The 17,479-nt window shown below is 35.0% G+C and overlaps 2 protein-coding genes across 2 annotated transcripts; both read right to left on the reverse strand.

Annotated features, from left to right (window-relative positions):
• Positions 1–114: 114 nt before the first annotated feature.
• On the reverse strand, positions 115–6,871 carry LOC104212059 (protein NOI4-like). Its single transcript, XM_009761241.2, has 3 exons — positions 6,675–6,871; positions 865–1,044; positions 115–355 (listed from the first exon to the last, which is right to left on the reverse strand). Exons 1-3 carry the CDS (start codon positions 6,678–6,680, stop codon positions 311–313), a joined length of 231 nt encoding a protein of 76 aa, XP_009759543.1. The 5' UTR covers positions 6,681–6,871; the 3' UTR covers positions 115–310.
• A 2,115-nt stretch (positions 6,872–8,986) lies between these two features.
• LOC104212058 (acetyl-CoA acetyltransferase 2-like) lies at positions 8,987–15,898 on the reverse strand. The gene is made up of 15 exons (XM_009761240.2): positions 15,637–15,898; positions 14,941–15,002; positions 13,815–13,913; positions 13,532–13,705; positions 13,308–13,413; positions 12,645–12,783; positions 12,139–12,216; positions 11,967–12,032; positions 11,496–11,581; positions 11,013–11,112; positions 10,764–10,874; positions 10,644–10,685; positions 10,302–10,388; positions 9,896–10,001; positions 8,987–9,255 (listed from the first exon to the last, which is right to left on the reverse strand). The coding sequence occupies exons 2-14, from the start codon at positions 14,975–14,977 to the stop codon at positions 9,912–9,914; spliced, it is 1,215 nt and encodes a 404-aa protein (XP_009759542.1). The 5' UTR covers positions 14,978–15,002; positions 15,637–15,898; the 3' UTR covers positions 8,987–9,255; positions 9,896–9,911.
• Positions 15,899–17,479: the final 1,581 nt, after the last annotated feature.

The raw sequence follows: 17,479 nt of genomic DNA on the forward strand, positions 1-17,479 counted from the left end.
TTTCATTGCAAGGAATGCCAATCAAGAACGCCAATAAATCAATTAAGATTAACCAATCCCTCCTTAGCTTGACAAGAAAATCAAAATAACAGAAGCAATGATGTAGTCAAGATAAAAAAATAAACAAATATATATCATTAATATTTTGGCAGCAAAAGCCTGCAATTTGAGCAAATATTCCAAAATACAACAGCAAAATCCCAGTATTCCTCATCAGATCATGACTACAGCTCTAGTGTTATAGGTCACTCGTAGAGTCTGGTTCCAACCAACATCACTTTCCAGTGCAGTATGTAGCAGCTAAGACAGTTCATGATTCGGCCGCAGTAGATTGCATACAGCAAAACCATTTTTTCTGAAAGACAGTGCACTCAAAAGTTATAATCTGGAATTTATGTATAAAATGCAGACATGTTACTTGAGAAAACGAGATGAGCAACCACGTAACTGTCTTTGATCTTAAACATCATTAACTAAAATACTAATGCACAACTAATCGTATTCACCTTTTGCAAATAGTGAAGCTCCAAAAATAATTGACGAATGCGGTCAATTCTTGGAGAATTAGCACTATAACTATACAGAATGGATCCTTGTAAACAATACAGGACATATCATGGCAACCATTATCTTTATCGATGATATTTTATGTTGTACCACAACCGTCCACTATTTCAGCTGTTAGTACGGATATACTATTAGAACACCAGTTCAAATACCCTTCTCTACAAATGTAACTTATTGTGTTTACAAGGTTTCGAGAACCTTTTTCCCCATACAATCAAACTTGAGGGTGGAATGGTAATCCGTATAAAATAACACGAACCACCAGAACTGATAGACAATATGTGGACTACAACTTACTGATTGAGGCTTTCCAAGCATTGCTTTATTCTTGTATGCAGAATCACCCTTCGGTGGTGAGTCCATCTTGCCACCTTTCTTCTCATTTCGAGCTTTATTAAAGATCACTGTGAATCCCTCAGCTGAAGCTGGGTCATTGACGTCCCACTCTCCAAACTTAGGAAGTGGACGCCCTTTTTCCTGTAGAGATTTTTTTTTTTTGAAAAAAAGAAAACTATCAGATTATTGTAGTTCTACAGTTCTATGTTATAAAATAAAAAACAAAACAATAACATCAACAATATATTGAATTGACATGATAAAATGCCTACTAATGATAAATGAGTCAAAGCATCACACTTCACAAATAGCACTGATCAGACAGAAACAAGAAGAATCATCACCCCCAACCCCACCCCCAACTTCCACAAAACTTCTGCCACAAACAAAATTGAGAAAGGGCTAAATTATGATTGTTGACGATATTGAAATGTCACAAGATGCAATATTGAGAAGGCTGCAAATCATCACACTGATGGTGTTCATCTCATTCAAAAGCCAACGTAATAGGCATGTGCCTAAGGAAAGTTTCTTTGGTTTGATAGTCAACCTTGTTGAATTGGCATGGTTTGGTAGCCAACCGTGTTGACTTGGTTTGGTTTAGTAGCCAACCTTGTTAAAAATGTGTGCAAATTGTCAAATATTGTAGACTTTAGAGAGTGAGATTTTGGCTATAAAAGGAGAGCTTCAACTCTCATTTCTACACACCAAAAATCTCAGACAATACATCTGAGTGAGAGAGAGCAAGGTATTTCATAGACTATAAGAAAATAGTCTATGAAAAAAATAGAGTGTGAGAGATATTGTAGTGAGGTGGAAAAAGTAAAAGACTGTTTTTTCTTTTGAGGGTGTAGTGGTCTTAGGAGTATTTGTACTCGTTACTACACAGTATAAAATTTTTTGCTATAGTGATATCAGTTGCTCTTCTAAGTCGTGTTTTTTCCCTTATTCAGAAGGGTTTTCCACGTAAAATCTTGGTGTCATTATTGCTGCATTTTTACTCTTGTTGATTTAACCATAACTTAGTGTTTCGCGTTTATCACTAATACCGTGAATATTATTTTACGGGTCTATTTTTTCAATAAGTGGTATCAGAGCCAAGGTTCTGTCTGAATATGATCTGTGGTTGCAGCACAGTCTGAACTTCCGCATCAGAAAAGAATTACTTTGGTTTCCTAATAAATAATATTTATATTTGTATTTGTGATAAAAGATGGAAGCCAACACTAGTAGAATGGTTACTTTGATTGACACAAATTATGCCATTTGGAAGGGCAAAATGGAAGATTTGCTCTATGTCAAGAATTTTCATCAACCTATACCACTAAAAAACCTGATAATAAATCAAATGAAGAGTGTAATTTGATACGCAGACAGGTTTGCAGCTTTATTAGACAGTGAGTTGACGATAATGTTTTGAACCATATTTCTGGGGAGACACATGCTCGGACCCTATGGGAGCACCTTGAAAGTTTGTATGCTCGAAAAACTAGAAACAACAAGATGTTTCTGATACAGTAGATGTTGGGTTTAAAATACCACGATGGTTCCGCGATGATAGATCATCTGAATGATGGTGTCCATCTCATTCAAAAGCCAAAGTAATAAACATGTGCCTAAGAAAAGTTTCTTTGGTTTGGTAGTCAACCTTGTTGAATTGGTATGGTTTGGTAGTCAATCTTGTTGACTTGGTTTGGTTTGATACACTACATCCTCCTCTGTTCAAGTGGTCATGGGAAACATCCTTGCCATACCAAACTCTGTTTGGAACATCACTTTGCAAAGCAACCGCAGGGGATAGATTAATATAACATGTGCGGCCGTCAACAAAGCGTCACCCCAAAAGGAGTTCGGCAACTTTGCTTCAGAAAGCAAACATCTGACTCTTTCCATCAAGGTCTTGTCCATCATTTGTGCTAAACCATTAAGCTGAGGAGTCTTAGGATGAGTCTTTTGGTGTCTGATACTCTGTTGGTTGCAGTATTCGTCAAACGGTCCACAATATTCATCACTGTTATCAGTACGAATACACTTCAGCTTCTTTCCAGTTTCTCTTTCAACTGAAGCTTGAAACTGCTTAAAGACACCCAGCACTTGGTCTTTAGTCTTCAAGATGTAGACCCAAAGTTTCCTTGAGCAATCATCAATAAAGGTAGCATAAAGTGCACCACCCAAAGTCCTTGTCTTCATTGGACCACATAAATCTGAATGCACCAACTCAAGCAACTCTATCTTTCTTGAAGGAGGATGAGACTGGAAAGAAACTCTTTTTTGTTTTCCAGCCAAACAATGCTGACATTTTTCTAATTTTACACTTTCAAAATTTAACAACAATTTCTTCTTGGCCAGAACATTTAGTCCTTTCTCGCTAATGTGGCTAAGTCTCTTATGTCATAACGTTGAAGAGCTATTGCTCTCAACGGCATTCACCATATCAACACAGGTAGAGGTCGTAGTCCAATATAGACCACGACGCTTTTCCCCACGAGCCACAATCATGAAACCCTAAACCCTTAGTGAGCTTCCACTTTCCAGCACCATTGGTACTGATATATCCCTCATCATCCAAAACACAACAGAGATCAAGTGCAAACGAACATCAAGTGCATGTTTTACATTGTTTAAAACTAGTTTAGTTCCAATACTAGTTTCCAAACAAACCGTTCCAACACCAGCCACCCTAAATACAGTCTCATACCCATACTCAAAGTTCCAAAGTCACCCCAAGTATAGGATGAGAAAAATTCCTTCCTTGATGTCACATGAGATGCGGCACCACTGTCCACAACCCAGCTTGATTCATCACAAGCAATATTTATCAGATCCACATCAAGGACAGTAACAAGATCTTCTCGTGGTGACGGTGGCCACACGATTGCCAATCTTCTTTCTGTTCTTCCTTGTCTCTATTCTCCTTTTTCAAAATCTGGCAGAACTTTTTTGTGTGCCCTTTCTTCCTGTAATGATAACACTCAATATCTTTAAGTCTGCTTCTGGATCTGCTTCTATTATATTCTCTATTTTGAGAACCCCGATTCTTGCTTCTCCCCCTAGAGTCAGTCACCAAGACATCTGATGAGGAGGAACCCTGAGATTTTTTTCTCATATCTTTATTTAAAAGGCTGCTCTTGGCAAAATCCATAAAGATCACACTATACGGAGCTGAATTTGATAATGAAGTTCTAAGAACTTCCCAAGAATCTGGCAGGGAACCAAGTAGAAACAAGCCTTGAATTTCATCATCAAATTTAATGCCCATAGCAGATAACTGGTTCATGATCCCCTAAAAATTATTCAGATGATCTATCATCGCGGAACCATCGTGGTATTTTAAACCCAACATCTGCTTTATCAGAAACATCTTGTTGTTTCCAATTTTCCGAGCATACAAACTTTCAAGGTGCTCCCATAGGGTCCGAGCATGTGTCTCCCCAGAAATATGGTTTAAAACATTATCGTCAACCCACTGTCTAATAAAGCCGCAAACCTGTCTGTGTATCAAATTACACTCTTCATTTGATTTATTATCAGGCTTTTTAGTTGTGAAGACAGATTGATGAAAATTCTTGACATAGAATAAATCTTCCATTTTGCCCTTCCAAATGGCATAACTTGTGCCAATCAAAATAACCATTCTACTAGTGTTGGCTTCCATCTTTTATCACAAATACAAAATACAATTTATTAGGAGACCAAAGTAATTCTTTTCTGATGTGGAAGTTCAGACTGTGCTGCAACCAAAGAGCATACTCAGACAGAACCTTAGCTCTGATACCACTTGTTGAAAAAATAGACCCATAAAATAATATTCACGGTATTAGTGATAAATGCGAAACACTAAGTTATGGTTAAATCAACAAGAGTAAAAATGCAGCAATAATGCACCAAGATTTTACGTGGAATACCCTTCTGAATAAGGGAAAAACCACAGCCAAGAAGAGCAACTGATATCACTATAGCGAGAAATTTTACACTGTGTAGTAACGAGTACAAATACTCCTCAGACCACTACACCCTCAAAAGAAAAAACACTCTTTTGCTTTTTCCACCTCACTACAATATCTCTCACACTCTATTTTTCTTTACAGACTATTTTCTTATAGTCTATGGAATACCTTGCTCTCTAACTTTCACTCAGACGTATTGTCTAAGATTTTTGGTGTGTAGAAATGAGAGTTGAAGCTCTCCTTTTATAGCCAAAACCTCACTTTCTAAAGCCTAAATAAAATATTTGACAATTTGTACACACTTTTCACAATTTCAACAAGTTTGGCTACTAAACCAAACCAAGTCAATAAGGTTGGCTACCAAATCATACCAATTCAACAAGGTTGGCTACCAAACCAAAAAAACTTTCCTTAGGCACATGCCTATTACTTTGGTTTTTGAATGAGATGGACACCATCAATAGACACTGGTGCAAAAAACCTACTAATGACAAATTAAACATAATCAAATAAGAGTCAAATACATAAACATAATACCGTATCTGGATAATGTTATTTCCTATTATGGCTTGCACTAAGCAAATGCTTCAGCATTGCAAAGTAAGTCAAGCAGCAAAAGAGTGCACGAACATAAGATTCTCAAGTGCATGCAAAAACCTTCTCGGAAGGGGAGGGGGCAAAGGACATACAGAGATGCGTTTAGCGCACGAATCTGTCAACCCCTTCCCATATTCCACCAAAAAAGTATGTGACCTAAACATGATTTTGAATCACAACTTGGTCTAGCATTACAATTTTGGGTACATTGCATTATTTTTGTCATGGTTTTTGTTGTTATCCAAAATAATGAAAAGTATTCAGGTGATAACTATGAGTAAATAAAAGCAAATATACGGCAGCTTATCCTGTTAAAGTAATTATTTCAGAAGAATAGGATTACATCAAAACCATAAAAGTAAATTGTAGAAGCAAATAGTACCATTTACTGGTGAAATGTTTTCAAAATATTAAGCAAAAGGTTTTATGCAAAAAACTAGAAACCCAGACAAAGAATCTGTTACTTAACACAGAGAGAATTGGAATGACTGAAACAGAAACATAGTAATAAAGGGAAAATGTCTCTGTGTATTAACTTTTTCTTTTATGATGGTGGTGTTCGGGCCACCTTGGGCGAACATACTATTCCACCATACATCTACTACCTCGAAACAAGTGATTTCTTCTTATCATTCCAGCACTTGGTAGATAGAGTTACTCGGTATTTGTGCCGGCACGAGGTAGTAGGTATCCGATGAAATAGTTGAGGTAAGCTGCCCGGATACTACTGTCGAAAAAAAAAAGATAATCCTAAAATATTGCCATTAACCTTCTGAGCTTCTATTCTATTAGTATTAGTTTCAACCACTTAACTTCTAAAAAACCAAAAATTCAATCTTTAAAATATAAACGAATAAAGGTTTCAAGGGCAAGAACAAAAACCAAAAAAAAAAACAAAAAAAACAAATTCACCATGAAAATAGAAAGTTTCTTTCCTCAACATTAAAACCAGACACAAAATACACAGTAAAATCTCAAAAAGAAATTATACCAAGACCTAAATATCATAAATCACCCAAAATAAAACATCTTAGAATTATGAACAATAATTTTAACACAAACTAAATAATTCATAAGCCTACTCTTCTCCCCCCCCCCCCCCTTTTTTTAACAAAAGAAGCTCAGAGAAGAACAAAGAACTAGCTCATAATCAAAATCTTAAAAAGGGTATTTTTTATTTAAAACAAAAAATAATAAAAGAAATGTAAAGGGAATTGAGAATCATACCGCCATGACTTCTTTAGACAGAAACAGAGAGAAAACTCTTTCGGAAAACGAAACTGTTATGTCTCTTTTGGGATTGCTATTTGATTTATTTATATTTGTAAAAAAAAAATTGCTATAAATAAAAAAGGAAAGAGAAATTCTCTCCTTTCTGTCTCTGCAAATGGAAACGGAAAGGTTACAGAGAGAGAAGAATATGAAAAAGGAAAGAGACTCTCAAATGGAGGGTAGATAGATAGACGTACAGCTGGCTTCAAAGTGGGCCATCCTTCGATTGTGGGCCCACTTTCAGGTTTAGTTCTCTCAATTTTCTTTTTGTTTTTTCCCCTTTTTGATGAATTTCATCATGATTAAATGTAAATTAAGAATTTGACACAAATTCTTTTCTAACCCCACCTCATTTTGGGAAGATGAATGGTGTTTTTATTGAAAGGATTTATTTGTATATGATGTTTACACCAAATAAATTGATTAAAAAAAAATATTATACATTTTTTATATCATCACTATTTAATTTGTAAAGACTAATTACACATCATTTATTAAAAAATCTTAAACAATGATATTAAATATAGTTAATTGTGTAAATACTTTTACACTGTCAATGAATATAACTTAAATTCATTGATTAATGGCTATTACGTATTTGTTAGTTTGGTGTCATTCATCTTAATAGTTGAATAACACTTGTCATTACTCATTAATGCATATACTAATTTACTATTAACATTGATTTTATGTAAGTTTTCATTATCGATTTATCTTCACATGACCCAAACCTTTAATCCATGGACTAGTGATGGAGGCGCCCGAACATTAAAGCAAGCATCACTTGTCTTAATTTGACATAAATGCGAAAGCTAATTACTCATTTCTTTCTAATTTAAATGTTTTAATTCGACTAAATAGGAATATTTTAAAATAAGAATCAAATACTTTTCTTTTCTGGTTTAATATGGAGCCGAAAGTTAATCGATAAAAAGAATATGAACTCTTTTATTTTAATGAAAATTGTCCACCTTTTAGAGTGGTCGTATAGGAAAAAGGTACTGAATATTGAAGAAAATCTTATCGAAGAAAAAACCAATTTCTAAACAACCTAATTAAATGCATAATTTACCATGATACCTATATTAATCGGTGTATAGTCTTAATAGATTTGGAATGAGTAATTAATGCTAAGGGCAAAACAGGAAAAATAAATTATTTTTCTCTTGATATGTGAAAAGTGACAAATAAAAATAAAAATTTATTTTTAAAATACTTGACAATAATAAATATATCTTAGAAAACGATATTATATTATCATAAATAGCCAGAAATTCAATATGGATACTAGACACGAGCGAAAAACCGCGGAAAAAGAAGCGTGGTACATATTGTGGTGGAAACCCCATAAAGATTACATAGCTGGAACACAAGGGTCGAGGCTAAGATTGTGAGCCTCTATACTACTACAAGTTTATAGGCCATAAATAGTTTATGGTATTTTTCTCTTTACAACTGGATCCTCTTGTTTGGTTACCACTTTCTTGGAGTAACACTTTGATTTGTTTACTTCAATGACATAGGAATTTGTAATTTAAGGATATAATATCTGCAATTCCGTGTAATTTATTGATGCTTCCGATTGTTTTTCTAAGGGGCTGAGGACGACACCAATGGACATCTCATTCTTAGCTGGCTGTATTTATGGTTTTCCTATGTTTTTAGCTGCTATTTTCATTGATAATTCCAAATTAGTGTGCAAGACAACAACATCAACAACAACAACAAGACGCAATATAATCCCACAAGTGGGGTCTGAGAAGGGTAGTATGTATGCAGACCTTACCCTTACCTTCAAGAAGGCAAAAAGACTATTTCCAAAAGACCCTACTTAGGAAAGATAAAAGTAAATTTGTGTCCAGAAGGCAAAAAGACTATTTCCAAAAGACCCTACAGAAAGATAAAATTAAATTTGTGTACAAGAGCATTAGGATATTGTAAATCTTCTTTAAGAGCTAGTTGGAGTTGTATGACATGAGCGTTGGCCTTGCAAAAAGCAGGTGACTTTTTATATATACAGTAGTATGCAGGTTAATGAAATTCAATTTTTCTTATTATGCAATAGCTAACTATGAACGTCCTACACCGGTTACTGGATATACATAGTTGTTACTTACAATTGGAAAAATGATATGCAATTCTTTGGAATCCTCAGTCTTTTTTGTCGTGTTCTAATAAGGATATGGCGATAGAACTTCTATCTAGTGAATGTATAGTCACTAATGAACTACGTACCTTTTTTTCATGTAACAAATGTGGACTCTATATTGCCAACACATGAAAATATTGCAAATAGTGTGAGGATTAAGTGCTAGGAGGAATGCAATGGGATTGTTGAAATTGGGAGAGGGGAGATCTGTCGCTAATTCTGAAGAAGCAACTTTCATTTATTTAGGAAGAATACAACTTGAAAGAACACTAACAAGGAAAAAGAAAAAATAAGAACCAAAAAAAAAAAAAAAAGACAGAGGTTGCACAATCATCTCTAGCTGAAGGCGCACTGCCGGTTCTAATCCGTTGCAAGCATCATGTAAACCTGCAAGTGGAAGCAATTGCTAAGGCAACTAAAAAATGACTCCAATGCAAGTGATAAGGCTTGTACTTAGAACTTTTTAGCTCTATTTCTCCGCAAAGGGATGTTTCTTTCTTTTCTTTTTTTTGGTTGGAGGTAGGAAAGCCCTTCCCCGGACCCCACGCATAGCGGGAGCGTAGTGCACCGGGCTGCCCTCTCTGGTTGGAGGTGGGAAGGGGTGCAGCGGACGGACAAGGACAAGAGATGGCAATTCAATGCAATGGCTTTGCACAATGAGCAATCCCCTGGCGATTTAACCATTTCTTAGCTTATGTTGTGAGTAAAGGAGATATTATTGTTTTTCAATGTTTAACAGCACCAGTGACTACATTGGGCAGCTACTCTAATTTTATTTAAAGAACAAAAAAGATGATCATGAACTCAGTTGTTAATTGACTAGTGAAATTTTGGAGAATCCTGCCTTATTAAATCAAGTAGCTCTGGAATTATCATTTTTTGTGGTTATCTTAATAAACATTCCTTACATGCTATTCCGATTCGAATGGTACCAGTTGAAAATCTATCAGAGCACCTCTGAAATGAGCAAATGCAAGGATAGTATATATCCAATAACATATTGGTAAACTTAATTCTTCAGACTTACCAAAAGCCAACAAGGATTACACAAGCTCTAGGACAAGGGCTGAGGCACCTCCTCCTCCATTGCAAACACCAGCAGCGCCATATTTGCCGTTTTTCTGTCTCAATACCTGAAACATCACATTGGGAAAATGGATGTGAACAAACATCAAAAGGATGATAAATTTTCAACAACCATGAATAGAAAACAAGATCATATTAAGAACTACAAGAAATAATCATTAATTAAAAACCCCAAAATGTATGACAAGAACCAAAAGTGAAAATTCGGGGATTCCAGTTCATAGATCTTTTATATATTGTTTGCAGAATAAAGGACAAAAGTTTTAAGAGAGCAGGGGAATGGCTATGTTCTTAACATTTATAACTTTTCTCCAACAATAGTTATGTATTGCAGTAGTAACACATACCCCGAGAAGTGTAACCAATATACGAGCTCCACTGCATCCAAGAGGATGCCCTAAAGATACAGCTCCACCATGTACATTAACTTTTTCCTGCGTGAACAAACCAAAATGTCACTGCATTGTCCGGATCAGTCAATGCTTGTTCCAATACTAAATAAAGTACCGAAAACCAAATAATTTATGCCTTTATGTATCTTATTCTTGTTCCATATTTACATAAAAGCATATACTCCAAATTAGTTTTCTAAAAATAAATAGATCCCATCTGAAAAAACTCAAGGTTGAAGAGAGTAACAAATTTTGAATCTCAAATAATACAGCCTATAGGAGAGATAGTGAACTTACTGGATTAAGACCAAGCAGCTTTTGATTTGCAAGAGATACCACCTGCAAGCAGATCTGTTAAGAAAGGTGTTCACACAAATAAAGCATGCTAGTGCAAAAGAACTAGGTAAGAGTGCATACAGCAAAAGCTTCATTAATTTCATAGAAGTCAATTTGAGAAGCCTCTAAGGTAGCACTTTTGATAGCTTTTGGAATTGCTAGAGCAGGTGCAGTTGTGAATAATTCAGGTGCCTGCAAGATTTAATTTAAATTTGAACATCAAGAGTGCAAGTCTATCCGCCAGAACAGGAGACAAAAAGATATATTATCCATTAATACTATTATTTTATTTGGAGGGTAGCCTTAAATCTTTACTCAAAGATAAACTACCTGAGCAGCGTCTGCATAGCCACTGATCTTTGCAATCACATTTAGTCCAAGATTTATTGCCTTCTCTCCACTTACTAAGACCAATGCAGCAGCTCCATCACTGAAACGAAAGATTTCACTTGCCATTAATTTTAAAGAAAGGAAGACCAAGAATCTTTTGAAATTCTGTAGCTAGTTCTTAAAAAATGTTTTTCAGGCAGCATAGTAGATGACCAGAATAACTTCACTCCCTCTATGGACGCAAAGTGTAATATATTCACTTTTCAAAAGGAACCAGAAATGTAAAGATACTGTTACTGTAATTAGGTGATCTTTATCAGCTATATTTTGCGATGCAGTACTTTCAGAGAGGTCGATAGTGCAAGTAACTTTTAGAGTAATTAAAATGTATTGGAGAAGTAGGAGATGCATTTGTTTGTTAGGTTAACAAACAGTTTTTGTTAAGCATGTGAAAACTAGCAGAACAAAATTAAGTCCACAAACCTTATGCTAGAAGCGTTACCAGCAGTCACAGTACCATCTTTTTCCTTAAAACTTGGTCGGAGTTTTCTCAATTTTGCACCATCAAACTGCAAGACGGAAACAAAATTATATGCATGACAAAGGCCGGAGACGACAGGCACTATAAATGCACGTGACTATATCATGAACATCTTTTAAGTGCCAAAAAAGTAAATTCACATATCTGATCCTTTTGGTGCCCCGAAGGCACAAAGATGGGATACTACGTAACTATTCCTAATATTCTTTCATCCCGCTAAAAAAAAAATTACAGTGATTTCAATGCTGCATTTAATATTCATTTCTAGCTATTCTATTCTCTTCTCATCCAAGTAGGTCTGAGGTTCAGTAAATTAAGTATCAAGGAGGACTTGAAGAGAAGATGTGAAGAACAAGGCATGTATGTCATTTTGTTTTGCTCCGAGTGACAAAAAGCTAACCCAATGTACTCACCTTTCCTAGACCGTCATCCTTATCAACAATAATGGATGGTTTTCCTCTTCCTCCAGGCACGTCAACCTGCAAATTGTCAGGATTCGTCAGAACAGTGACAAACAAACTCTGAGTAACATGCATTTTTTTTTGTATGGAGCAATATTTAGAGACCAAGAGCAAGTCATATTACCGGCACAATCTCCCATGCAAAAGCACCGGCTTCCTGAGCAGCAATGCCACGTTCAAAACTTTGAACTGCATAGTCATCCTGCATATATAAATGAGACATAAGTACTGGACTCCTTCAGAATATAAAAAGATTTTCAGCAAATTTACAAAGCAGATGGCTGATATCAAAGAAAAAACAGAATGATACTTTACTTTGGTTTCAAATATGAGGAGTGTGGTAAGATATATAATCTAAAGGGCTCAACTTCATATTAAAAAATAAAAAGAGAAATTAGGAAAGTGGGGGACAGCATGTATCGGAACCTTTAATTGATTCTCACAAAAGCTTCTTCAAATGGTGGAATCAATGATTAAACATCAAAACTAAACTAAAGGAAAGATAACAAGGAATTGGCATATAAGTAAAAATCAGATAAACCAAGAGCAGACAAAGCTATACGTCAGAGTTAAAATCAGAGCCGACCTTGCAGCACATCAAGTAAAAACAAAGACGTGAAAAAGACAAACCTGCTCCTCTCTTGTGATTTTATGATTTTCAGCACATATTTCTGCACAAACTCCCATACCACAATCCTTATATACGTCAGTCAAACCATCTTTAAGCATTCCGTCAACAAGACTATCATGTCCAAGACGAGATCCCTTCCTGTAATCATGGCAATGAAGGGTATTGATAACACAGAATTGAAGTACCATAACTAATCAGAATTTCTTCAAAGGCAAAAATACAAGTGACCAGCGCAACAAGTCTACCATGTTCCAAACAATACATAACCATATAAAACTTTGTGGGGAGAGAGGTTAAAAAAAATTTGGCTGACAAAGAACAGATCATAAACTGCTTTAGGTGGAAGCATGAAAAATAAGAAGTGAGGAAAGCTGGTCAAGAGCAATACGAGCTGGCTTTGCAATTGTTAGGCTTATTAAGATTTGGGGACGTGTACATTGTTGAATCACAACATGGGTAGGTATGAAGTTGTAGACATTACTATGAGATGTGCCTAAGGAATGCAGGAAAAAATAGGGAAAGGGCATCATTCTTTGTAAAGTCCGTCATTCGAAAAAAAGTTTCAACTGTATCACTTCCTTCTTTGCTTAGGGGAGACTAGGGTCTTAACAGCTCAAACAAAATGTAGTAGCACAATGATTCAACTCTTGAAGAACACAAACCTTGCTTCTGCGATGTATTTCGGAACATTGGACATGCTTTCCATTCCACCAGCCACAACAACATCATTGATGCCCAACTGGATACTTTGAGCTGCAAGCATAGTTGCTGCAAAGCCATAAGAATTATATCTTGTCAGAAACAAATACAACCTCTTTCACTCACATAACAGTTGTAAAAGGGGGAAGAGGTCTCTAGGAAATCAATATAACAGGAAGGTGCATACCTTTCAACCCAGATGCACAGACTTTGTTCACAGTTGTACAAACTACTGTATTGGGTATTCCTGCACCTAATGCTGCTTGCCTAGCAGGAGCCTGCCCCAGGTTTGCACTGAGGACATTCCCAAAGAATACTTCTTCTACTAGTGATGGATCAACATTAGCTTTCTTAAGAGCACCTAAAGTTCAAAGAATAGAGAGATTAATTGAAACTCAGTGAAACTGCAATTGCCAGTGATCGGGGTTTTTCACAAATGAAATAACAGTGTAAAATAGCTAGAGTCCTACCTTCAATGGCTATTGATCCAAGTTTGGTCGCTGACAGCGACGAAAGAGAACCAAGGAAGGCCCCCATTGGAGTACGGGCAACACCAACAATGCAAACATCTGTTCACATTAAAGCACAAAGAATGAGCAATTATCATAGCGAACAGTTTGGAATTTTTTTTGCATGACATAGCAAACCAAATCTAAATAAGCATAGATCCAGCTATCTTCTGCACCAATTCATCAGATAAAAGGATGAGAGACATCAAACATAATGAAATTACTGTTTTTGACAGTGGATACTTTTATCAATCAATCATCTAGGCCTCTATACCAAATAAGTTGGAATCAACTGTTTGAGTCCTCTGTACTGGGAACTCCAGTAGAGAAGTTATGGTTTTGGAAAGGCGATTAAGATGTGCTACCGGTATTGGACTCCACATACTACATAAAATAAAAGTAGTAAGAGCATTCCGTTGTAAAGGTTTTAACTAGCAATTTTAGTTTTTTCCCGTTTTAAGTAACTTTTTTCCGCACCGCCCTACCTATTTAAAGTCTGTTTTAAGTAACTGAATACAAGTAAACCTTGAAACGTGCATTTGAAGCTTCCACGTTTAGTGTATATACAACTTACAATACAAAATAAAGACTTGCTGAATGAAATCCACATATAGGAGCAAAAACTAAAGTCAGACACACCTATTTCTCATGGTAAGACAGACTTATAGCAATGATCACAGTTTCAGTTTATTAGGAACATTGGAAACAATGAGATAGATAAAATATTTCTTTTTCCTGTTTATCTACAGAAGACAATATCCTCCAAATAGAAATCAAATGATTGTTTCCTAAACACTGTCTACAGTAAGTCAGTTTTTCTAATTTTAAATTTTACGCAAAATAAAAAATAAAAATAAAAATAAAACACAAGTGAAGAAAGTGCTAAGTTCTTGCTTAAGCATAAAAGAGTTGATCTTTGCATCCGAATTGCTTTAGGACCAAAGAACAGCCCTGCTCCTAATACTGCAATCATTTTTACAGAGATCTCATACTGCAATCACATCATCGCTAAATCGATTTGCTATTTTTCACATTAGAACAATCTACACATATTCTACGTGAGATGCTAAGATAACAAATGTGTTACCTCTAGGCTTGATGGAGTCTGCTGCAGCTGGAGCCATTGTGAATATGGATAAAGAAGGATGTCTGTTTCATTAAAAACCAATCAAAAATTATTGTATCAATCATAGCATAAGCATGCACGAATCGTAGCACAAGCATGAATCATATGACCCCCAAAATTGTAGAAATTTCAGATTATTATATCAAATCATAGCATAAGCATGAGCTACTATCTTTGGCATCTAAAATTTCGTAGATTAATGAGGACAGTCAAGTCATTTCAACGAGAAAGGAAAAATAGCTGATACTGTTTGGCGTGAGCTCAAGTAGCTAGGAAACGAAGAGAAAGAAAAGGATTGTGAAATTTGCCTTAAAGCATTTTGTTTTCTTTTTTCTATTTCCTTTACATGAGCAGCATATTAAATGACACTAAAAAACAAACAGCAATTATGGCGTAATTAGATCTAGAAAATGCTCAAATGATCCACTGAAAACTGTAAATCTATAGTTGCTTCAACTGATTCGATCGCAGATCTAAACTATAAAATAAATAAAAACTCAAAATTCAATCAAAAACTAAAGCATGATAACATGAATTTGCATGGAATACATATGAATTTGGGCAGTAAAATTCGAAACACAGGAATAAACAAGGAAAAAATAGAGATGCAAATTGAGAAATGTTGTTCGTAGGGGGTGATTAGCAAAGTGAATTTACCTGTGAGCGTCTATGGAGGAAAGCACAAAGACAGAGAGCAAGAGAAACTACAATAGGAAGGTCCAACAGAAACTGCGGATATATATAGATGGCGAGTACGGGTAGGAGTACTGGGGGGGGGAGAGGGGGGCGACAGAGGGCAGGGTGGTTAGTTATTAGTAGCAGAAGCAGTGTAGTGTTTGGGACAATGGAGGGGCTGCTCGAGCTATACACCTGGAGAAAAATTAAAAAATCCTGGACCGGCTTAATTGACTGACCCCTCATTTCTTTTCTGGTTTTGAAATAAATGATATAGTACTCTTGTTAGTTACAATAGTACATTAATAATTAACCATTTCCGGTAATATAATAATAATACTAATAATAATAATAATACTAATAATAATAATAATAATAATAATAACAGAATTTGTCGTCTCCCCTTACCTTTTCTATGGTAAAATAGATCTAGAACCATTTAACAAAAATGTATAGGAATAAATAGCTACTCTCTCCATATCTGTTTCTAAAAATAATTGTGTCAAATTATTTATTATTTTTTATTTTAAAAGTTCAAGAATAAATTAATTATTTTTCCTATTGTACCCTTAATATTAATTGTTCTTAAGACTACAAATATCGTAATTATGAATAACTATTAAATGAAGAGATATTATATTATAAGGCATAAATACGAGTAAAATAGTCAAAAAAATCTTTCTATTTATAATATTTTCTTAAGCGGCATGAAAAAGAGAAACATGACAGATCATTTGAAACAGAGGGAGTACAATAGTACATTAATAAATTAACCATTTCCGATAATAAATTTTCTTAAAATAATAATAATAATAATAATAATAATAATGTAATAATAGAATTTGTCTTCTCTCCTTACCTTTTCTATGGTAAAAATAGATCTAGAACCATTTAACAAAAAATATAAAGCGATAAATAATTATGATAGACTAATCCGAACACCAGATTATTTTGAAATAGAAAATGTGTTTGAAAATGAACAGTCAGTTCCTTCTGATCAGTGAGAGGCCCGGAACAGGAGTCCGGAACTAAAATGTGATTTTTTTTTACTCAAACTATACAAATAGGTGGTAAAAAAAAAGTTACATTTTTATATATAGCGCCACAATACCTGGCGCTATACATTAACAGTAACGGAACCGTTAATTTATATCGCCAGGTATTGTGGCGCTATACTGTAAAAGCTGACATGGCCAGGTATAGCGCCACAATACCTGGCGCTATACATTAACGCATTAATGTATAGTGCCAGGTATTGTGGCGCTATACATAGATTTTTTATACCCCTCCGTCTTCTTCTCCGATTCCATCCATCCCCCATTTTTTTAAAACTCTTCCCCACTTCTTCTTGGTCCCCCACCGTTTCTGCCATTTTCTTTAAAAAAAAAATTGGGTCCCCCGACACATAAAACTCGAAGAAAAAGGGTCCCACATTTGAGTAGAGTTTCGTGCTATTGTTGATTCACAATTCCGGAGTCAAAATTTCAATCTTTTTGCTTTGCTAAAATTCTAAATCGAGGTATTTCGATTTATTTTAAGTTGAAACATTTATAATAATGTATATTATTTGATTTGTATGTGTTCTATTTCGGTTTGTGTTTTTTTTCGAAACTACCATGTTAAATTTATCCGAATTTAATATTATTTTTTTTAATAAAATATAAATTAGTAAAATAAATTTGTCTGTTAATATCCTGATTTATATATATGTTTTTTTATTCCGTTTTGTATTTTATTTGCAATTAAATTTATTTGTTGTTTATGCTTAGTACAGATTATTTTTTAGCGTAGTAAAATCTAGACCTTTTTAGCGTAGTAAAACGTA

This window comes from Nicotiana sylvestris, chromosome 7 (assembly GCF_000393655.2).
Source record: "Nicotiana sylvestris chromosome 7, ASM39365v2, whole genome shotgun sequence".
In the NCBI taxonomy this organism is placed as follows: Eukaryota; Viridiplantae; Streptophyta; class Magnoliopsida; order Solanales; family Solanaceae; genus Nicotiana; species Nicotiana sylvestris.